The sequence below is a fragment of the Fusarium proliferatum genome, assembly GCF_900067095.1.
Source record: "Fusarium proliferatum ET1 genome assembly, contig: FPRO_scaffold011, whole genome shotgun sequence".
In the NCBI taxonomy this organism is placed as follows: Eukaryota; Fungi; Ascomycota; class Sordariomycetes; order Hypocreales; family Nectriaceae; genus Fusarium; species Fusarium proliferatum.
This window is the reverse complement of record NW_022194800.1, coordinates 369,278-391,109: the sequence shown is the minus strand read 5'-3', so window position 1 is coordinate 391,109 and position 21,832 is coordinate 369,278. Positions and strand designations below refer to the sequence as shown.

The 21,832-nt window shown below is 48.9% G+C and overlaps 9 protein-coding genes and 1 non-coding gene across 10 annotated transcripts; 3 read left to right on the top strand and 7 right to left on the bottom strand.

Moving 5' to 3' along the window:
- Positions 1-394: 394 nt before the first annotated feature.
- On the bottom strand, positions 395-2,058 carry FPRO_08311 (putative DUF895 domain membrane protein; the record flags this gene model as incomplete). The annotated part of the gene is made up of 6 exons (XM_031221965.1): positions 395-701; positions 753-973; positions 1,026-1,105; positions 1,152-1,663; positions 1,714-1,942; positions 1,989-2,058. 6 exons carry the CDS (start codon positions 2,056-2,058, stop codon positions 395-397), a joined length of 1,419 nt encoding a protein of 472 aa, XP_031087471.1.
- Positions 2,059-2,674: 616 nt separating this feature from the next.
- On the bottom strand, positions 2,675-4,614 carry FPRO_08310 (monooxygenase family protein; the record flags this gene model as incomplete). The annotated part of the gene is made up of 2 exons (XM_031221964.1): positions 2,675-4,219; positions 4,273-4,614. The coding sequence occupies 2 exons, from the start codon at positions 4,612-4,614 to the stop codon at positions 2,675-2,677; spliced, it is 1,887 nt and encodes a 628-aa protein (XP_031087470.1).
- A 1,363-nt stretch (positions 4,615-5,977) lies between these two features.
- Positions 5,978-7,906, bottom strand: FPRO_08309 (uncharacterized protein; the record flags this gene model as incomplete). The annotated part of the gene is made up of 2 exons (XM_031221963.1): positions 5,978-7,288; positions 7,343-7,906. The coding sequence occupies 2 exons, from the start codon at positions 7,904-7,906 to the stop codon at positions 5,978-5,980; spliced, it is 1,875 nt and encodes a 624-aa protein (XP_031087469.1).
- Positions 7,907-8,481: 575 nt separating this feature from the next.
- On the top strand, positions 8,482-9,552 carry FPRO_08308 (uncharacterized protein; the record flags this gene model as incomplete). The annotated part of the gene is made up of 1 exon (XM_031221962.1): positions 8,482-9,552. One exon carries the CDS (start codon positions 8,482-8,484, stop codon positions 9,550-9,552), a length of 1,071 nt encoding a protein of 356 aa, XP_031087468.1.
- A 414-nt stretch (positions 9,553-9,966) lies between these two features.
- Positions 9,967-10,075, bottom strand: tRNA. The gene is made up of 2 exons: positions 10,040-10,075; positions 9,967-10,002 (listed from the first exon to the last, which is right to left on the bottom strand). It is a non-coding gene; the product is annotated as a tRNA-Pro (tRNA).
- A 610-nt stretch (positions 10,076-10,685) lies between these two features.
- FPRO_08307 (related to tetracycline resistance proteins) lies at positions 10,686-12,248 on the bottom strand (the record flags this gene model as incomplete). Its single annotated transcript, XM_031221961.1, has 4 exons — positions 10,686-11,381; positions 11,439-11,840; positions 11,888-11,902; positions 11,958-12,248. 4 exons carry the CDS (start codon positions 12,246-12,248, stop codon positions 10,686-10,688), a joined length of 1,404 nt encoding a protein of 467 aa, XP_031087467.1.
- A 1,113-nt stretch (positions 12,249-13,361) lies between these two features.
- FPRO_08306 (uncharacterized protein) lies at positions 13,362-15,776 on the top strand (the record flags this gene model as incomplete). Its single annotated transcript, XM_031221960.1, has 1 exon — positions 13,362-15,776. The coding sequence occupies one exon, from the start codon at positions 13,362-13,364 to the stop codon at positions 15,774-15,776; it is 2,415 nt and encodes an 804-aa protein (XP_031087466.1).
- Positions 15,777-16,398: 622 nt separating this feature from the next.
- Positions 16,399-18,786, top strand: FPRO_08305 (uncharacterized protein; the record flags this gene model as incomplete). The annotated part of the gene is made up of 1 exon (XM_031221958.1): positions 16,399-18,786. The coding sequence occupies one exon, from the start codon at positions 16,399-16,401 to the stop codon at positions 18,784-18,786; it is 2,388 nt and encodes a 795-aa protein (XP_031087465.1).
- Positions 18,787-19,094: 308 nt separating this feature from the next.
- FPRO_08304 (uncharacterized protein) lies at positions 19,095-20,399 on the bottom strand (the record flags this gene model as incomplete). The annotated part of the gene is made up of 3 exons (XM_031221957.1): positions 19,095-19,258; positions 19,314-20,040; positions 20,088-20,399. 3 exons carry the CDS (start codon positions 20,397-20,399, stop codon positions 19,095-19,097), a joined length of 1,203 nt encoding a protein of 400 aa, XP_031087464.1.
- Positions 20,400-21,313: 914 nt separating this feature from the next.
- FPRO_08303 (uncharacterized protein) lies at positions 21,314-21,826 on the bottom strand (the record flags this gene model as incomplete). Its single annotated transcript, XM_031221956.1, has 1 exon — positions 21,314-21,826. One exon carries the CDS (start codon positions 21,824-21,826, stop codon positions 21,314-21,316), a length of 513 nt encoding a protein of 170 aa, XP_031087463.1.
- Between the last annotated feature and the right edge of the window lie 6 nt (positions 21,827-21,832).

Sequence of the window (21,832 nt, the reverse complement as noted above, 5' to 3'; positions counted from 1 at the left end):
TTGTTTTCCCGGGTGTTTCTATCTCGGAAGTTTCAAGTCAGAGTGCCGAGTTGTCGGGAGTGGCAGGCATATCACGCCCACGTGGGCTGCACGCGTGGAGGCTTGCAGAGGCGCAGAATCTGTAATCACCTGAGACAACAGTTATTCTGGAAGAATTTGGTTATCGGGTTTTTATTTTATGAACAGGGAAGTTGGAAGGGTGGTAAAAGACTTGCTATCGTCTGTGTTTTTCTTCTATCAACAGGCATAGCAAAGGTGCACGGCTTCAACAACTCTCATATAAATATTCTAGATTTAATATCTATAAAATCTCTGTATTCACAACTTTGTGGAGCCATACCCTCTCAGACTATTTTGATACCTCCGCAGAGTCCATAAATAAGCTTATCAATGTCTAGTGCTTCTTGATATCACTGTCCTCGCCGGAGTTAGATCCATAGTTCTGACTATCGACCTCCTGGATGGGGCTCTCAAGAGAAGGAGCGGCATGAGAACCGAAATCCTTGAGAACCAACCAAGCAGGGAAGATAGAAAGACCCCAAAGCGCGAAGTTGAAGTAAACTCCACCAACCTCAGCGAAAAGAGGCAAGGAGGTAATGCCGTAGCTGAGAGCTTGCCAGGCGGACTCGGTACCTCGGAGAAGAGCCGAGAACCGAATGATTTCGTCTTGAGTGTTGGCGAGATGATGGATAACGAAGTAGCTAGATAATCATTAGATCATGGTAATGTAACGTGCGTTCATGTTTACTCACAGGAAGAGGTAGTTCAGCTGGAATGACAGTGTAAGGAACAAGAAGATGGCGAATGAATGGCCGAATCCTGAATCGACCCAATCGTAGGTTGGTCTCGTCTCGCGGAATCGGGTAACCAAGACTGTGGCCCAGATCCAGCAGGCACCTTGAAGAGTAGCAAGGAAGGCGAAAGAAGATCGGGTGCGGAAACGGAGAGAAACCTTGGTACGGTCGAGCCAAGCCTATCAAGATGTTGTCAGCGATAGATGCAAAATGGGCGGTTGAAAGACTTACACCCAGAATATTACCAGCGGTGACGGCAACAATACCGCCCAAGAAAGATCCAAGAGCACGGGATCGGACAGAAAACCACACTGCATCAGTTAGTATCATACCTGAAGCGAGACCGGGGAGCCTTACAGGCAAGATAAGTGAAGAATACGGATTCCGCAAAGACAGCCTGTCCAATGAATAGAACGACCAGAAGGAACTTCTTCGTAAAGAAAAGTCTGGCGGTCTCCTTCAGCTCGAAGCTAGGAAGCTTATCAATCTCCAACTTGACCGTGACACCATCTTTCCTCTGAACCTGATGCGGCTTGCTGAGCAACAGAGCAACGAACGGACCAACAGCTTGGAGGGCAATAAAGATGAGGTAGACAGTGTAAGAGACTTTTCCAGCCTCGTTACGGTCGGCATTGAGGCCAAGGTTGATGGCACCACCGAGGATCTGACCCGATAGACGGTATGTGAGCCAGTAACCTAGAGCTTTACCACGGTTCCAGGGCTCAGGATATGCGATGGCGATAGCAGCTTCGGCCATCCAGAAGACACCAGCGGAGATACCACAGAGAGCAGCACCGACGAGGACGAGCCATTCTGTTCCGAAGCGGTTGTTGGTGTACAGACCAGCTGCATAAGGTGCATAACCAAGACTACCTCCCATCAGCGGTGTTCACAAGTACGATCGTGTGAGTAGACTTACGTTCCAAAGATCAGGGCACCTTTGATGCCGATATATCGAACCAGAGTACTTGAGAAGTAACAAGACACCACCATGAGGCAGAACGTCAAGGCATTGGCAGCGTTGATGAGCTTAGGCGAGGCTGCACCACCGGCACCAAGCGAGTTCATGGCTACCCAGATACCCGGGGCAGACAGGTTACACAAGCCAAGCACTGTGATGTTGAAGAATGTGGAGCGATACCACTTGACTGGGCAGTGTTAGTAGACGACGTGCATATTGGGAGTGCGTCTTACCAGGAAGAAGCTGATCCTTGGGAGGAGCAGCAACCTCGCTGTCCGCATGTCGATTTTCCACCACTGTCATCTTGTCTGAATGATCCTGTATGGACTGAAGAAAGTTGAGAAAGCTTGATAGCTGTCAGAATCCTTAGCGAGACACGGCTGTAAAATGTTCTGTAGAAGTAGGTACAAGATCAACATTTATATTTCCCTTCACATCATGAAACCACCGCCCAACACGATAGCACCAGCACGCCATCCAACCCTTGACCGCACCTACAGCTCAACTGCCGAAGTCCCAGCCCTTTGGCCATTAACTCTTCTAGCGCAAAACGTATATCTGTGGCGGCATTGCGTTTACCAGAGTCTCGGTATGTATCCGGTTCGAGACTCGAAAATGTTTTGCTCGCTAGCATAGTCTTGTCTTTTGGCTTGTCCTCGGTTACGGCTCCAAGTATCAGTCTGCGTACGTGGAGGGAGGATCTGAGATCAACTCCCCGAGAAAGATGGTCCCATTGACGAAGCTAATGCAAGGATGTTTAGCGGCTCCGATGCTTTAGTGCAGTCGTGATAGATTAGACGGGCTCTCCACGTGGAGGTGCGGGCGAGTCGCGCGATTACGTGCGTGGGACCATGTCATGACGAGATCTTGCCCCAAAAGCTCATCTTCACTTTATTGTCGAGTCTACTAGACTAACTGTCTATGGAATACTCCACCACTTCTCGTGAATATCCCGCAAATCGATCTTATCTGGCCTCTGAAGATACGGCGTCTGGTCAGCCTCTATGTCCGTCTCTCTCTTGGTCCATCCATTGCCTAAGTAATGCGCAAAACGGTTCTTGGAGTCGCCGATATACTTGTACTCCCAATCTTCCCATCTAGGTTCCTGTCGCACAAATGTGATATGGCCTGCACTGCCTGGCCAGAGCCCGTGAATTCTAGCTCCAGGTCTCCCGCCATTGTACCATGAACTGCATTTATCTGTAAGAACTGTCTTGGCAAAAAAGGCATCCGAGTACTCCACAAAGTCGTCCGCTGCTTGTTTAGAAGGGCTCAAAGACTTGATGCCCTGTCGCGAAACCTTGCGGAGGACCTTGGCGAAGTATGTCAATTGAGTCTCGACGCTGTGAGGGACTGTTCCCGATGGCCCTGTTGCTTGCGGTCCATGGACGAAGAGAAGGTTGGGGAAACCAGGTGTTCCCAGCCCAAAGTATGTGTAAGGATATCCGTATGTTCCATCGGCCTTCCACAGATTACTGAGCTCCTGTCCATGAGCGCGGATTGGGAATGCTGGAACCATATCAACGTTTGCGCCAGTCGCGCAAATGACAGCATCGACATCTCTCTGCTTGCCATCCTCAGTCTCGATGCCCGTCTCTGTGAAGCGCCTAATTCGTGTACGGATATACTCTACGTTGTCTTCAGTAATGGCCTCGAGATACCCTGGCCCAGGCGTGAGACGTCGGCAATTTGGCGAGAAGTCTGGTACGATATGCTCGAGAAGTTCTGGCTTCTTGACTAGACGCTTCTTCATGATATCGATGAATGCTTCGCGGAGCTTCTGATTAGACTCGCTATTTCGGAAGAATGAGTCAAATCTAGTCCAGTATAGACTCTCGAGGTCCTTTCGGAAGGCCAAGTAAGCGTCGGGGTCTTCTGCCCACTTCTTCTTCTCCTCCTCTGTATATGGCTGGGCTTCAATCTTTCGTTCTTCACCAGCCCAGGACGCGGCAATCCAAGTTTTGTTTCGGGCATAATGATCGAGTCGCTTGACAATTGGCTGAAGGTTCGCTGTGACTTGGATACCGCTCGCTCCATTGCCAATGACAGCGACCGTCTTATCCCTGGGATCAAAATCCGTGCTCCAATTGGAGGCATGGCGAAGATGTCCTTTGTACTCCGATATTCCAGGATAATCAGGCAATTTCCAATCATTGAAGCGTCCGATACTGGTCAAGATGAACTCGTTCTTCTCGACCGTCTCTTCGCCCGTCTTCACGTTCCGCAGCTTCGTGATCCACACGCCCTCTTCATCGTCCCAGGTTGTGCCCTCGACTCTGGTATCGAGCTTGACATATTTGTAGACATCAAACTTTCGTGCGACCGATTGCCAATATTCTCGGATCTCGTGGCCCGGTGCGTACTTGTCTGACCAGTCTGTCTTGGGCGCGAATGTGCTTTGGTAGACGTGTGATGCAATATCGCATCTTACACCGGGGTAAACGTTCTCAAACCATGTCCCTGCCTACAAAGTTGTCAGTTATATCAATCTTGAAGCAATTTGGCGTTCTAACTTACGACATCGGCATTCTTTTCGTAGATGGTAAGCTTGATTCCAGGGACTTTGGCTGGTAGAAGAATGCCTGCTGTGATCCCGGCCAAGCCAGCGCCAATGACACCAACTCTTAGCGGACGTGGCTCGTCAACGAATCTCTCGACCAGTTTCAGGCGAGGGCTGTAATAAGGCGATGTCTCGTCCACGTCTGGTCCATCTCGTACGGTTGTTGATGCGCTGTCCTTGGTCTGGGTAATTGGAGTTGACTTCTCAGCCGGCGCACTCTCTACAGCAACGTGCGACAAGTCTGACTCTCTATTATTGAAGCCATTGATTGCACCGTTAATTACTGCTGCGGTAGCCATCGTTAATTGACGGGAATATCGTGCTCGGGAATGATGGTGAAGGTTCAATTGCCGATGAATCTCTCCAAGCGACAGGACTGGGATACTGAATGCCTTGAGCTATTCTTCTATCCTTATCGCATCTTTCCCATGAGCACGTTAGCTAGCTCTTCTGTTACATCATGTCGTAATCTAATCATTCTGCATGGCCATTCGCTGTCGTATCTCCCGTTCCTCTTTCACCATATTGCGTCTTTGTTAGTCTCAATCACGCTTGTGCCCCACGCTCTCACACCATCAAGGCCCTGCCACTCCAGCATGAGACCCTGAAATCTCGATCCAATCACCTCCCAAGCAATTAATTACCGTCGCTTCCGATATGCGGAGTGAACTTGAAGTAGTATCCGAGGTTGGAAGGTTTACTCCAGTAGGCCATCATCGCCTCAATTGGTTGTCGCAGGTTCCCAAGGTGCGCAAAAATGCAAGACCTTGGCTCTTCACTCATATTGCCCCGAGCCTTGCTCGAGGGTCACTCGTATATATAATATTGAGTAGCTCTGTTGTTTATTAAAAGTTTTCGAAATTAGTCCGTTACGCCACTGCATCCCTTCAGTAGACACTCATCGCATCTAACCTATGTTCGACCTCAACACATTACAATCTTACTTGTCGAGTACAAATTGCTCCCCAGTCCACCCATAAGTTCGGTAAAGTCTCCGCCCATGGCGTCTAGCAATGACAAAGGGTACTTTATTATGTGGGTGAGGTTCGTGAAAGTGAATACTCCCATTGGCTTCCAGAGTATATGGTGAGAATTGCCAAACAGACCCGTATAGCTTCTCGGCAACAAGCCCAACTGAAGTCAACGCATGCAAAAAGTCGTTCCATGGAACTTCACCCGGGGTAGAAGTGACATAGAGTGTTGCGTTATTTTAATAAACACGGATTTCAAGATACAAATCTTACAGTTTATATAATGGATGAGAATTCTAGCTTAGATGAAGTTGTAAGCTTAGAACAACATTTTATAGATGCTTTAAAACTAAGTTTAAACGTAGATTTGGTGGCAAGCAGTTCTGGTTATCATGAACCAACTGGATCGTAAAAGAGAATGCGGAATGTCTTGAGCGCCCGTCCGTCGACCATGAATATCGGCTTTGGATCCTCCAGTGCGACATCGGCCATCGCTTCAGTTGGAGCTTCATCGGTCTCCGTTGATTTAGTCGCAGTTCCTCTGGTCTTGAGTTTCGCCTTCGGTGGCTTCACTGAAAGACGACCTGACGCCTTAGTATCTCGATTGTCACTAGACAAACCAAAGAAAAAAGTCGACAAGGGTTGCTCAATGTCAAGGACTTTTCTCTTCTCTTTGGTTGGCTCAGCCCATTCAGGTGCCCTCTGCAAAACACGGGCTGTCATTCACGTTCTTTGTCCAATCGTAGAGATACCGGTCTGCTCTGGCCCAGAAAGCATCTAGATTGGACTCTGCTCGACGCATCATCTCGACGGTCTCCTTGTTCCTGCGTCGGCGTTCCGGATATGTAAATTTCCCCAGCTTATTTTCGACAAACGGGAGAAGAGCGGGCGCGGGAGTGCTTTCAAAAGCTTCGTGAATTTGTTCCAAAATGCTAAGCCTGGCTCTGATAGAATCCGTCGACCAGTCCATAGAATCATCGTCAGCCTCACCACCGAAACCTCGATTCCACGGCTCGAAACGCTCGAGCGCATGCAAAGTCTGGATGATTATAGTGAAGTCACCCATCATGGCATGGGAAGTTGGTGATAGCAAGTCGCGAATTGTCTTATCCCTTTCCATCTGTAGTTCCAGATCATCCACGACCATATTCATTGCAAAGATATCAGGAACCACGTCATTCTCGTTATCAAGCATGCCCCTCGAATCATATAGATGCCCGACCACCCACTTGAGCCAAAATTGCTCGTTATATGTCAGAGGCCTATCCCTGTCCTCAGGACGAAAGCGCCAAAGGGTCATAGCAGCTCGGAACGGGGGGGAACGCTTGACCAAGAGCTCGAGCTTTGGCAGAAAAATAACCTCTCTCATAGTAAGGACGAAAGAAAGGAAATGGCGAATCTGATTGTTGTATTCATCGGGCAGTTTCTCGGTAGGGGTTACAACACTCGCATATTTTTCTTGCAGTTGACACAGGCGTTTAGTAATTCGATGAGCTCCAGTGAAAACCTCAATCATTGTGTATGCGTTAGCCAGAACCTCACCAATGGCTGCTCCCCATTTGCTTTTATGTTCTCTCGTATCGCCGATGAGTAGCACATGATCGTACATGTCACTGATGTGTTCGGCAAAGTAATTGGGATCCTCGCGCATCGCCCATACGTGATCCTCTGCAGCGGCGGCCCTAGCCGCAAATAGCTTTTCAAGATTGGCAAAGTTGAGCCGAGTTGGCACACGGTAAGGTGCTTCAAAGGTAATCTCGAGAAGGGAGGTCTGTAATCCTTCAGTCTGCGTAGTCGAAGGAAGCTCGGGTTCGGGCTGAACAGGATGAACATCACTGAATAAGTTGTGCGGCTCAATTTCGTGCAGGATTCGATAGCAACACTTGACAAGGAAGTCCATCAAGCGCTCTTGTACCTCTAGAATCACTATGCCCGATGCGGTAGAGTACTGCCACACCGGCCACTCCTTGCCATAGAGGGTAGATGTTGGCCAGGCATAGTCCTTATTTGACAAATGAAGCTAAACTCCCGGGGCAGCTTCTGGGAATTTCTTCACGATCCCATAATCGTCTTCGGGAACGCCGCGGAGTAGCATACTCATGTCTTCTGTAGGGTACGGCTTTTTCACTACCATTTCGGTCTGTATTGCTTTGTGGAAGTATTGGTGATCCTTATCGAGGAACAAGGGAGGCGGGTGACGGCCTCTAGAATTGAGAAGTAAGAGGAACGGCGTGGGCTTGCCAAGGGACTCCTTATTGATATAAGGCCGCAAGATGGAACTATGTTGCTTGAACTTGACCTCGGGATCCGTGTCTACATGTCTCCAAAGGTCATAAAAAGGCCGATGGGTCGGTGGCATGTCTGGCCATGCAGTGAGAAGGACCTCGAGCCGTTGCTTTCTGTTTTTCTTGAGCCACCGCTTCTGTATGGTCTCTTCATGCCGCTCCAGGATTCTTCCAAGGATTTCATAGTTCTGATAAATGCTTTTTCCTTTTCTCTTTGACTCGATTTCAACCTCGTCTGCTGGTGTGTTCTTCAATGGGAAAGGGTATGAATCCGTCTCTTCTTGTCCACTATCACTTCCGGAGACATCAGAGGAGAAGGGTTCATCACGAGACATTTTCTTTCGAATTGTGGCCCTTGTATGAGACTCTTCAATTTGGTCGTATGGTCGGTTACTCAAGTGTAATGTTAATGTTTTAAAAAAAGGTCCTCCCTCACGTCACGCGTCGGAGTCACCCAATACCGCTGGGACTCAACGGTCGAACAATATTCCGTCTAATGATTATCTAGCTGCCGCAAGCTTATTCGTTGGACTTTCAATCCCTATTCATGGTTCACATCCAATTCGAACTATTGTGGCGGACGCCCACTCGAATCTACCATTCTGTTTAAAACCGTCAGTCTTGAGCACAGGGAAGCTGGGTTTTCCCGTAGTGGCTTAGCCTTGCTGTATAAGCTATGGTTTGTCAGATCATTTTTGGGACGGTAAAATGTTTAACGCGATACTAAAATCCATCGCTCCGATGACCTCAATTAACATTCCCCATACCCCGCCTTTTGTCACATCAAAGCGTCTGGGGTAAACATTTTGGCGATAATAATGAGTCACAAGAAGCCGATATAGAGGTATAAATTACGTAGAAGACCATGTCGTTTGAGATCATCAGAGAGCACCGATTACTCCAATTCAATATGTCTTCTGAGCCCATCACATTTGCCATCATTGGTGTCGGCCTAATTGGGCCTCGTCACGCCCAGACTGTGATCAAGAACAGCCAAGCAAAGCTGGTAGCTGTTGTCGACCTAATGCCAAATGGTGAACAACTAGCTCAAGAGCTTGGAGCTGTCTACTTCAAGTCCGTGGCTGATATGCTGCAATCGTCGAATAAACCTCAAGCAGCCATTATCTGCACGCCCAATCACACACACGTCCTTCTGGCTCGCGAGCTATCCTCAGCGGGTATTCACATACTTATTGAAAAGCCTTTCTGTACAGATATTCAGAGCGGAAAGGATTTGGTTGATCATCTCGATAAATTAGACGTCAAGGCTTTGGTCGCACACCATCGACGATTCAATCCTTATATGATGACTGCAAAGGAAACTGTTGGTTCTGGTTCTCTTGGGAAAATCATTGCAGTGAATGGAATTTGGGCGACTTATAAACCAATGGAATACTTTGACCCTCCACGGGAATGGCGAAGAGAGAATACGGGTGGTGTTGTTCTCATCAATCTTGTCCATGAGATCGATCTGTTGCACTATCTCTTTGGCCCCATTACGCGGGTTCATGCAGAAAAGACCATATCACAGCGTGGGTTTGAGGCTGAAGAGGGCGCAGTTTTGACACTTCGCTTCAAGTCTGGTGCTGTGGGAAGCTTCCTGTTCTCGGACAATGTCCCGTCACCGCATAACTTTGAGTCCGGTACTGGAGAGAACCCATTGATCCCCAAAACTGGTAAAGACTTTTACCGTATCTTTGGCACCGACGCATCATTGAGTGTGCCAGATATGACTCTATCTTCCTATGCTGAAGGCCAAAAATCATGGCACCAGGAGCTTGTTCTGAAGAACGTCCCTGTACCAGATGGCGTGCCTTTCGAGCTACAGCTAGATCACTTCATCAAGGTTATTCGTGGTGAGGCGACTCCGAATTGCACACCGAGAGATGGCCTAGCTGCACTTGTTGTCTGTCAAGCTGTGAAAGAGGCTTTAAAGGAGAACAAGACTGTGGACATCAATGCTTCTGATGTTGGACTCTAATTGAGGGTTTTTTTTTTTTACTCTTCAAAACTTGTCAAAATTTCAATACGGATTATAGGGTATATTGAATAGTAGTATTGCCTTACGCAGAGGTTCATTGGGCTATATCCTGCAGCACACCTTGATAATAGATAATAACTACTGTGTTCTCTGAGCTACCGCTAATCTGAAGTGTATGATTCTCCTAAACTTCTACCTTCAATAAGTTCCCATGATAAATCAAAGTTCGATTTCCAGTAAATACTGACAAGGAAGAAGGTGTGCATTCACAGCAGCAAGTTGTCTTGTACAATGTCCCTCAACAAGTCAACTCACCAGCACAGTGCAAGTGCAATACGAAGCTATCCTATACCGTCTCCTGAATGTTATCTCGATCACCAAAAAGAAAACCAAACAGCCTGACTAGCAAAAACAGGGCCTGACCGGGGATTGAACCCGGGACCTCTCGCAAACTATAGTTCTTTCTAAACAGAACTGAGATGTCACTCCCGAAGCAAGAATCATACCGCTAGACCATCAGGCCAGATACTAGATCCTGGGGATATCAGTGCGGCCAGAACCGGGTGCCTATAGACATGCGAGTTCCAGCACAGCTCTCACTGCAGATCTACGGAATTGATAGACATTCATCTCTTATGTCAAACAACTCAAGCCAATTTATCCTTTAGCATCAAGTCACAGGTGGAACGCTCGTCTATCTGCTACCTAGTTTCCGTAGAAAGTTGTGGCTATGGGCGATTCGTCCATGAGGGACTAGCAGGCGGCACGGCTCGCAGGATCTACAGCACTAGCCCGTGATGGATGAGAACTTATGATTCATGAAAGCATTGAGCGGCGGTTCGGACTTTGATCGTAGCCATTATATTACTATCCTGAAAGCTTCCGGATTTAATGATGACACTTAGGGTATGTCTTTTAAAGGCCGAGTTACCTCCGGGACGCAAAGGCTCGCTTGGGATCCTGGTTCTTCAAGACTTCATATCATTTGGCTGTTCTATGAAGAAACAATTAACTTTCTACAAGTCCTCGTTCTATCATTGAGCGAAGTCTAATTTGTTGGGGACAGGAGCTATAGTTGACCTGACTTTAACAAGACAGTGACGAAAGACTGATTGTTGCTGACCCTTAGGGTCTTAATCCCTCTTCTTGCCAATTCTTGGGAGACATAGCCAAAGTCCCAGCAATGCAGTCAAGAAAGCCAGGATAATCGGCTGGAGAGTCTTGACGCCCTTGGCTTGAGCAATAGCACCCACGGCAAAGGGCAGAATTGCAGCACCACTACCACCAAAAGCGGCTGCGAAACCAATAGTGCTAACATGTAAGTGCTTGGGCAACATTTTTGTAGTAGCAACGACGACTGCAGGGAATAATGGACCGAGAAAGAAACCCTGGAGTGCCACTGTTACGGCTGAGACATAAAAGCTCGGAACCAGCCAGAAGATTAGCTGAAGGGCCATAGCGGCAGGCAAATACAGAGATACTGCAACTTTGACTCCAAGAAGTGGAGTTACAAACCCCAGGATAGCACGGCCGACGGCGAGACCCAACCAGAAGCCCATGGAGGTCATACCAGCTGGGTAGTTCTCAGCCTTTCGTACGCGAATCATGAACTGGACGATCCAACCGCCGACAGAAACCTCAACACCGACGTAACAGAGGAGGAATGCGGCACAAAGCCAAGTGACACGAGCGAAAGGAAGCTTGAACAAGGCTTCCTTCATGCCCTGGTTGTCCTCGTTGCTTGCGTCCATGGTTTGGCGATAGATTTCTGGACCATTGGGCCAGAATGCCCAAGTGCAAGTAACAAATTCGATAGTGGCCAGCCCGATCTGAGCTCAGCGGTTAATATTGTGCCTTTCATAAGCATATCTACATATGCGACTCACCATAACATAGTAGAATGTATACCAAGGCAAGTCAGCCTTTGCGATCATGTTAGTTGCGATAAGAGGACTGATAACTCCCCCAACGCCGTAAAAGGCATGAAGGAAGCCAAGAGTCTCATTGGCCTTATCGAGATTGCCAATCCAGGCATTCCAAGCAGCATCACTGATTCCGTTTCCGAAACCAGCAAGACAGTACGCAAGAACCAAGACGGGGTACGGAGGGTGAACAGCGATAATGATGTAGGCGAGAATATGGCATATTCCGCAAGTAATGCCGATTCCTCGCTGTCCAACCCGTCGATGCAGGGTATTATTCAAGACTGCTGCTAAGATATAACCAACAAAGGGTGAGAGGAAAACAAGAGATACTATGATGTAGCTCAAGTTGTAATATTCTTCTAGCTGCAATCTGTTAGTAACTCAGCCCTCGGAGGAGCCGGTTGACGTACGTATGGGATCAAGGCCTGTCATTTTAATGTCAGAAATGGTATCAAGCAGAGAATTTCACAGGGATCGTACGCCGTATGCAGCATCATTGGCCCCGGAGGTCAAAAGACTCCAAAAGGCCGCTCCGGTTCTGAAAACATTCTGGCGGGGATATTTCCAGCTCTCAGCAACCTCCGCGGGAGCATTCTGTGCCGCGACGCTCTCAACACCACCGTCTGAGTAATCTTCACCGTAGCGAGAGCCAAGCCTCCGAGTTTCGTCAAAAATACCCGATCCCTCGCGGACCGCAGCGGCAGGGGGCTCGTTGATTGCGCGAGACGTCAGCTCGTAGGAGCCAATTGTGGCTGTAGAAGAGGCAGCCATAGTGGAGAATATGTGCTGACAGGAACGGAGGTTTAGGTTAAATTTAAACGCCGTCCATAAAGGAAGTGGAAAACAGGAGGAGGATTCCCAGCGACATGATGAGATTTATTTATTTCTTTAAACTTGGTTGTTGACGACATCATGTGGATCTTGGATACGGATAATTGTTCAGCATTTGACGATGAGTTGACAGTATAACCTGATCAGGAATGGATTCACGAGAACCAACACGGTTCGTCGGACCGTAGAGGCAGAGCTTCGGGTAACAAATTAGGGGCTAGCATTTTAAGTGAGGTATGCTTGTTCCTCTTACGAGTCTGAATCATGGGTTCGTATACTCAACCCCAAAGAAGTGACGGTAACAGTAAAAGTAACAGTAAGCAGAGCACATACGTAACGTACAGCAAAAATCCTTTATCCCGTCTCACATGCAGAAACAGCATCAGCCAATACGCAATGGGCCAGCGTTGGATCGCATCGGCATCGGCCTTCGCCAAGACACCCACCAGCGGGTTCGACGCATGGTAGATAATCTGAGGTGGGCTCCATAATGTAATTTGGGTACCACCTTAGCCTGGGGCTCTCGCTATAAACACACTGGCAGTGGCGGAGGCAGGGGGCTTAGTAGCAGTCAGCAAGCGCAAGCTTCTTCCAAAGTCCAGACCACGTTGGCGTGAGACCATTGGACTCTGTGGCTTTTTGCTCTCCCTCAGCTGCTCTCCCAGGAAGCCAATCAACGAAATACCAGCCCTACCAGGAACCCAGCCATGTCACCCCCCGACAGAACAAAAAGCTCAGCCCTGAACGGTGACATTGCAGAGATGGGTTTAGTGCTGAATCCAACAAGGCTGGGAATGGGTGGGAAGTGCCGTGGTCTCTTCTTTAAACCCTTCAGGGTCTTTTCTTCTTCTTCTCATCCTCCTCTCAGATACCAACTAATCAATCACCTGCGAATAAAAGTCCCAACTCGTTGCCAAGCAAAGGCCGACCTCCTCCCGCTTTTAAGCTCAGGGCACTGCGGGGAACTGACCGGGCCGCTAGGGCCTCTCCAAACCATAACTCAATTTACCTACAGCTCCAGCTGCAGTTGAGTTCCAGCTCCTCCCCGTCACCATGGAGCTGAGGGATTACCCTGATCACGATCCCTCTTCACAACACGCGCAATCGAATTGGGAGCCCACGAGTCCGTCTATCGCTAGGAAACCTATCGGATCCGTGAAGAATACCTCGCCGTATACCTCTCCCGACTACTCGACCTCGTCCTTTGCCCAGCGCGCAACTCATCAACCATATCTACAGCGGCAAACCACGACCGACACAGCCTACTATGGCGCTTCGACACCGCTGGGAATATGGGAGCCGGCGTATCCTCACACGCCGGGTACCGGTCGACCTCAGAATTACAGGGAGGACAGCAACGCTTCGCTCTTGATGGCTAGTGAGCTGCCAAGGAACAGTCCTCCCGATGTGCCTCAAGGTCCTCCCGGTATGCCTGGTCCTCCCGGTGTCCCTCCAAATGGGCCTCCTCGAAATAGATTGATAAATTGGTGGATACATGAATGGAAGCCATCATGGAGCATGTACGTCCTCGTCTTCTCGGGGATCGCATTCGCCGTGGGCCACCATTTCTACTATCGGGGACTCCACGGACAACTTGCCAACGACCAGCAGGGCAAGTTTCGATACGGCGCTCTACTAGCATTCCTTTCCAAGGCCTGCTTTCTCAATGCCGTGGTGCTCGCTTTCCGACAGCGCGTCTTGATGATGATCCGTCGCAAGATGCTTACGCTCTCCACTCTTGACTCGCTTTTCGCGGCCTCCGAGGATCTGACAGCCCTTCTCAATTGGGAAGCTTGGGTAAACGCCAAGTTCGCAATGGCACTGACAATATTCATCTGGACGTCGCCTCTAATTGTCATTTTTACATCTTATACCCTTACTGTCGTACCGCAACGGAAGGAAGAAATAACACGCTGTCAAAATGTTCGCACTCTCAATTTCACTCATGAAGAGACTGTGTACTGGAGAGACCCCGTCAGAGTTGATGGCTATTTTGAGTCTTCCGTCTCCTTGTGGAATTCCACTGCTCCGGCGGGAGAAACACCCGATAAGAACAAGCCTGAGGAGTTTGACTACTTCACGGCATCGAGTCGTCAATTCAATACCATCGCTTTAAAAACAGCATACACCCAACAAGCCATCATGCGCCCGAAAGCGCCTGCGGAAATCTGCGGCAAAGGCTGGAATTGCTCTTATACCATTGAGTTCGTTGGTCCAGGATACAAATGTACGGATTTGGCCTCGGGAGTGAAAGCCAAAGTGAAGAAGCTCGGTGACGCAGAGTGTCCTTTTGACACATCAGTCCTCGCTCCCATGGGAAACCTTACATACTATGCAATGCTGGACCGAGGAGATTATGAGAACCCCCAGATGGTCGCGGAAGCTGGTGGAAGACCAAAGGCGAAACCGCCTTACCCGAGGAACTTTGCTGCCTTCCGGACAGAGCCCATCCTCTGGTTCGGTTACGCTGATGTTGAGGACAGAACCAAGCCCCAGCCCGACAAGCCTCAAGAAGGTGACTGGTTCAAAGCCTACACCCCCACCATTTTTGGCTGTGAGCACTACCAGACCAAGTACAAGGTTCAGTTCAACCACAGTGGCGGGGTTCAGTATCACGATGTCCAAGAGCGTAAGTTCCTCAAGAAAGTCATAGATACGACCTTTATCCCCGATAAGAAGGATCCCGATAAGAGGCTTAAGGACCGGACCTTGGCGACGCCTGAGGATAACTACGTGTTCCCCAATGACACTAAGAATTATCGCTTGACAGCCGCTTACCACGCCGTGGGAAGTCAATTGCGGGCCATTTTGAATGGTACGACTACAATGCCCAACTTCAACGTTAACAGCGAGATTCTCCAGACGAGATTGCTTGATCGTCTCAATTACCTGCCAGTCGCGAACTTTCCCCTCGAGGTGCAAAAGTTCTACGAGGAAATTCTGATATCATTCCTGTCCGATCCGCAAATGTCTGCGGTGTCTTGGGCAGCTGACCCGTCGAAATACTCAGGACGATTCGACAGTGGCCCAGACTTGGATTACCCCTGCGTCAGATGGCAGAATAGAAACTGCTTCTTCTATAATTATGCGCAATTATGGGCAGTGTACGCGTTATCCATGGGAATCACCATTCTTGCGGTGGCGTCTGGCGTGAACGCCATGGAAGAGGATGCCATGATGCGAAGTCTAAGCTTCTCTGCCATTCTTGCAGCCACGAGAGCTTCCAGTCTTGACAAGCTTCGATGGGAGAGGGAAGCTGACGTCAAGAGTAGCAAGATTGGATTCGGAATTGTGTCTGATCGAACTGGCGAGAGGACTTACTCTTTTGGCGTTGAGGGTGACGTGAGGCAGGAAAAGGCTATGGCCACAGGACGGTCACCAGGTCTTTCGGTGATGAATTGGGGCGACAGGGCGGCGCGCAGAATGAGTTATGCGATGGTGAACAGGAGGGACAGACAGGAAAATTAGATGCTTTTCTCTTTTTCTTCTGGGTGGGTTCTGGTATAGGCCGGTGCATTGTTAGCGTATGGCATTGAAGCAATGGAAGCACATTTGGATATGAGCGCATAGCGTTGGATATTTAGTGTTGCGAAACAACATTTTAATTTACGAAGACATGACCTTCATTTTTACATTATCCATTGAGTTTGACTCTGTGTAAAGCTTGTATGATGTCCCGCCGAGACGCCCGAAGAAATCGTTAAAGTCCCCTCAATATTTTAATGATGCCCATCCAACAACGCAGTTAAGTGAGGTCATGGCCACAATGGTGTTTTTAATCAACGTTTCCCACCACGCCAAAAATGTATAGTGGTCCCAATGCCAAAGTGTGAAGAGATCATACAGCATATAAATCCACCTCACTGTCCTCATTTTACAGTTTCTACTGATCATTGTTCTGGCGCACCCGTCAAATGATCCATGTCAATTACGGTGATACTGGTGCCACACCGCTAAGAATAGGGAAGCCAAGCATCACAGTGGAGTACTTTAGAGCTCAGCTGTGCTGCCTGTACTGTGCCTCCAGTTGCCCCTTCAGCTTGCGTGTCCCGACCGTGTCCTCCGCTTCACACGCTCACTCACACCCAAGATGTCCATCCACGCAGCAGCTGACCTCTCGGACGCTGCGTTAGGCGGTCCAATTCGTATCAAGGACGAGTATTTCGTCGACAACTACAACCGCGTCCTCTCCCTTCGCGGCCTAAACATCTCGGGTGCTTCTAAACTACCCACTGAGCCAAACGGCCTGTCTCACCTGGATCATGGCTTCTATGAGAACCATCGCATCGTCACTTTTGTGGGAAGACCTTTTCCATTGGAAGATGCGCCGCTGCACTTTCGCCGTCTGCAGACTTGGGGTGTGCCCTTTGTGAGATTGCTCGTTACCTGGGAGTCAATTGGCCATGCTGGACCAGACCCTGAGGACCTGGATACAGAGTACATCGACTACCTGCGCCAATTGATTGAGCTCATGCCTGAGTATGGTATTAAGTGCTTTGTTTGTGCGCATCAAGATGTTTGGAGTCGGTACAGTGGTGGAAGCGGTGCACCTGGCTGGACGTTTGAAGTTGTAGGTCTCGACATCGAGGCCTTCACCGACACAGGCGCTGCCTACGTCCACAGTCAAGATGAGAAGAAACGGGCGAGTGAACCACCAAATCCAAAAGAACCAGGTGGTCCATTCTTGTGGCCCTCAGGCTACCAGAAGCTCGCTGCGTCGACAATGGCTACTCTCTTTTGGGCTGGTGATGCTTTAGCTCCCAATCTCAAATGTCGTCGCAAAAGGGACGCCGGCGATGAAGTATCAGCACAACAATTCCTCCAAGACGCCTGCGTTGAAGCCTTCGGTCGCCTAGCAGATGAAGTCAGCCATCTCGAAGCATGCATTGGCTTTGAACCTATGAATGAACCCCATCGCGGCCTCGTCAACCTTCATCATTTTCACTTCTGGAACTACGACACCGATTTACACATCGGCCACTGCCCGTCCCTCGCACAAGCTCTCGCCCTTGGAAGTGGCTATGCCCAAGATGTCGATTACTATGTCAAATCATGGCCATGGCCAACTCGTGTATCCCACAAGTCTCGTATTGACCCCAAAGGTCGCTCTGCATGGTTGTCCCTCAAAGACCAACCTATCGGCCACGGTCGGGGAATGGGTGAATGCCTGTGGCGCGCCCATGGCGTCTGGGAGTGGGACGAAAAGAAGAAGACAGCACGTATTCGCGACGATGATTACTTTGAAGTTGATCACCGACCAGGTCGTGAGGGAAAGCCTATTGAGTGGTACAACGACTGCTATGCGCCTTTTCTGCAGAAGTTTACGGAGCGTGTGTCGCGCAAGAAGACGAAGCAGTTTAGCTTCATTGAACCGATCCCCAATGAGTTCATACCGCCGTGGCCGACGCAGGATCCTGATAACAAGAAATGGCTTCGGCAGAAGTATGCTGAGAAGGAAGTGATCAAGATTCCACGCCCACAGAACTTTGTGTATGCGCCTCATTTCTACGATCTCAATGTCCTTTTTAACAAGAGTCATTCCTGGATGAGCGTCAATGTCCAAGGTCTCACGCGAGGCATGTTTGTCCTCAACGCGCTCTACTTTGGCGTCGCAGGACTTCGACACAACTACAGAAGGCAGCTTGGCAACATTGTCAAGTACGGAAAGCAATCCTTGGGTAAAGTTCCCATGGTTATTGGCGAGATTGGCCTCTCGTACGACATCAACAAGGCAGAAGCTTTCCGCACAGGGTGCTACGACACGCAACGCCATTTGATGAACGGCTTGATCTCCGCCATGGAGGACAACAAGCTCAACTACACACTGTGGAACTATAACCCAAATAACAGAGTTGAGTACGGTGACGGGTGGAACAATGAGGATTTCTCTGTCATCAATGGCGACGAGCTCAGCGAGAATGGCCCCGTACGACCTGACTACCGGAATCATCTCCACGAGCATGACGAGCTTTACAAAGGTGGTCGTATCCTCGACGTTATCATCAGACCATATGCTGTGAAGACAGCCGGCATTCCTAAAAAGTCCAACTGGAACCATAAATCACTACGCTTCGAATATGAGTGGACCAGCACAGCGACCAAAGAACCTGCCGATGACAAGGCACACCTCACTGAGATTTTCATCCCGGGGTATCACTACGACGCACACAAGTTACGTGTCCACGGAACCAACGTAGAATGGACGTATGACAAGCCTCGTCAGACGCTATACGTGCGCAGTAGTTTGGCTGGGTACCACAGCATTATCGTGGCTATCGAGAATGAGGCACATCATCTTCTTGAAAGGGGACGACGACGAAGGGAGCTGTATCCTCCCCAATTCCCTTTCAACTTGGTTTCTCCAGGTGTTGAGGACTTGATAGAGGATGTTGACTGGTCTAAAATGATTGCGTACTTGCCGGTTGTTATTGTTCTTTTGATTGCTTTTTTCATGAGGCCTTTGACGTGGTTTCTTTAGAAGGTAGAGCATAGATCTTCTTGAACCTCAACGGTTTAGATTGGAATAAAGTTGATAATGGATTAGAAGGGACGTCTTTGCACATAGACAGACAAATACTGCTTGATAAGAACGATGTGTTTTGAACTTGGTTCGATGAGCCTCATATCCCGCAGAGATATCAAGCAAACAAATCAAGACTTGAACGAGGTAGGGGAGAAAGGCATAGAGTAATCACATTCTCAAGGGATTCATTATCTTTAACTGTTATTATTCTTATATGCTAATTCTTGTGAAATGATGACCGCTAATATATCAAAAAAGGACTTTTACTCTGCATCTAGAGGGCATCTTGGTGCAGTGTTGTTAACCTGAATTCCTCCTCTCTTCTTCTCCTTGCTATCATGGAAAGGAAGGGCCCATCCGCCCTCAGTCTCGGGAGTAGAGAGCCATAGTCGAAGAAGATGTCTTCGAGGAACGGGAGGAAGATGATCTGTAAGATGTCAGTACTCTCATACCTGGCACGATCGTTGAATGTGATATCTTACCTGTGTATGCTGTTCGTGCATGGAGGAGATGCGTGTTGCTGACGAACTGAATATCACCAACCTCAAGAATCATATGCAAAGCCAACTTCTGGCAAGTCTCCTCCAGCACAGTCATAGCATGCTTCTGCTCCTCACTCAGAGCAGGAATAAGACCCTTGTCGGAGAATCTTGTGAGAGATCTCACAAAGTAAGGATCCCACTTGCAGTAAACTCGACCCTGGCCACCGTTCTCGATGTAGAAGATGGGGTTTCGGATCCATTCCTCCTCACCAACTGATGTCTCGCCCTTGCGGTCAAAGTACCAGATTGGTCGTGTCAGAAGCTCAGCAACATCGGGGTTGTTCTTCTGAAGATCGTTCCAGACATTGTGAATGCTGACAATGTCACTCTCACCACCTTCCTTGGCACGGTGGACGCAGAGAAGGCCGACGATATCAGAGTCATCGGCATGGAAGTACTGACGAGCTGTTGTGCGATAGATACGAACGCGGTCGATTTGTGTAGCATCATCACCGACATCCTTGACGTGGCCGAGGACATGGCCCAGGCCGTTTTGGGAGACAAAGTAACCGATGTATGTACCGAGACCCATGTAGGCTACTGCGTTCTTGAGAGGACCCCATTCTCCAGCTGGGAAGCGTTTGAAAAGAATGAAGCCTTTGCCGTTGAGAAGGTCTTCTCGAAGGGTCTCGAGGACTCTACCCAACTTTGGAAGAGGGAAGTTTGACTGAACATGTTAGTTTTGAAAACTGTCTTGTGATACTGCCATCATACCTTGGAGATACCAGTGAGGGGAGTGCCACTGGCGATGAAAGCATCAGCAGTATCGCTCAACTCTTGAATCTCCTCATCGGTGAAAGGATGAGTCCATCGCTCAGGTGAGTTCTCGTAGTCCTCCTTCTTCCAAAGCGTAGGACCTGTGATCTCCTTGGGGAATTCAGAGTAAGGCTTTAGTGCGTCATAAAGAGGAGGATGTTGACCCGAGGTACGGATGCCATCGGGAAAGATTGAACGAGGGGCATCTGCGTTCTTGACTTGGGGGAGAGGAGTCTGAGAAGACTCGTCGATGAGAGCACCTGGAGCCATTGTACGTAATTGATGTAAGAGGACGCTATAAAGACAAGACAGCAATTCCAATTTGAATAGTGAGTTAATTGACATCAAAAGCTATCCTCGGCAATGATCTTATATATACCCTTTTCCCCAGGTACCATCCGTTACCGGCCCCCGCAGTGTAATGACGCCTTTGTTGGTGTATTGCGTGCTCGAGCTGCAATATCACGGAGTCGTACTCCCACCATCAGCGAAACAGGCTAAGCATGTCGACGGCGAAACTAGCCAATCAGGACCTCCAATTGGGGATGACGTTATTTACGAGTGCTACGAATCTGGGGATTTTGTTAATTGAGGTGGTGCCAATTGAGGCTTACACGGTTTCTAGGTTCAAGAGAGATAATCGCGGTGTTGATTAGCCCTTGGAATTTCCTAATGGGGATGGAGGTTGCGATTGCGCCATTGCTTGGACGGACAATTGCCGTTGAGGTGGCTTCGGGATTGTTAGTCACAATCAGATCAGATTTATCTTCTGACCGCTCAAGTTTATTATCTGATGGGACTCACTATCTATCTTATCTGTTCAGTGAGCTTGGGCGTTTCAGTGGTAATTGAAACGAGCCTCCGAAAATGGTCACTGCGTGATCCAGCTCCCATCTCGGGATAAGCCGCATCTCTACAGCAGCGGAATTGAGCCCTCCTTCTGGAGCGAATAGCTGGTACCTTACAGAGTAGGGCAGAGAACTACAGAACACTTTATATTTCAAGCTCGGTTTTAATATCTCAACAGTCAGTGCAATGTATGACATGACCCATGTATTCTGCCAAGCGATGTGTTATTTCGGGCTCGTCTACTTACTTGTATTTACTGCTCCTGACTCAAAATATGCCCTCCAACACGCCCAAGTCCCTCTCAGTTCTCTAACCTCATAACATCTGTCACACTCCTATACATACTCGCAGGCGGCAATGTGGAATCTAATACGATACCCGTCGGGAATGAGATAGCGCACATGCTGGTTTCTTTGTCCCGGAACGTCATTCTCCCACCCGACACCATCCATGCGAACCTTGACAAACCTCCTCCCGTTTTTCTCGAATATAACATCAGGTACACTAGCCCCAGGCTCTATAGGCCTACTTCGCTTCAAGCCGTAGTCGACAAGAAAGACTCGGCCAAGTGGCGCAAACCAGTCGTCAAACCTCCACACAGCTAGACGGGCGCTCATGCGATGTAAAGGGCGTTTGATATCAATCAGGAAAATATTTTCTGACTTTATAGCCCTGCCAACTCTTTTCGTGATGGTTTGGCCGGGTTTTATCCCCATGGTGATAATTTCGTCCAGGGGATAGGGGACACACACGAGATGTATAATATCCGCATTCATGATACTGGTAAGTCGAGCTATGAAGGGATTATCGAAATATGATTCGATTGGGCCCCTGGTGCTCGTTTTCATGACTTG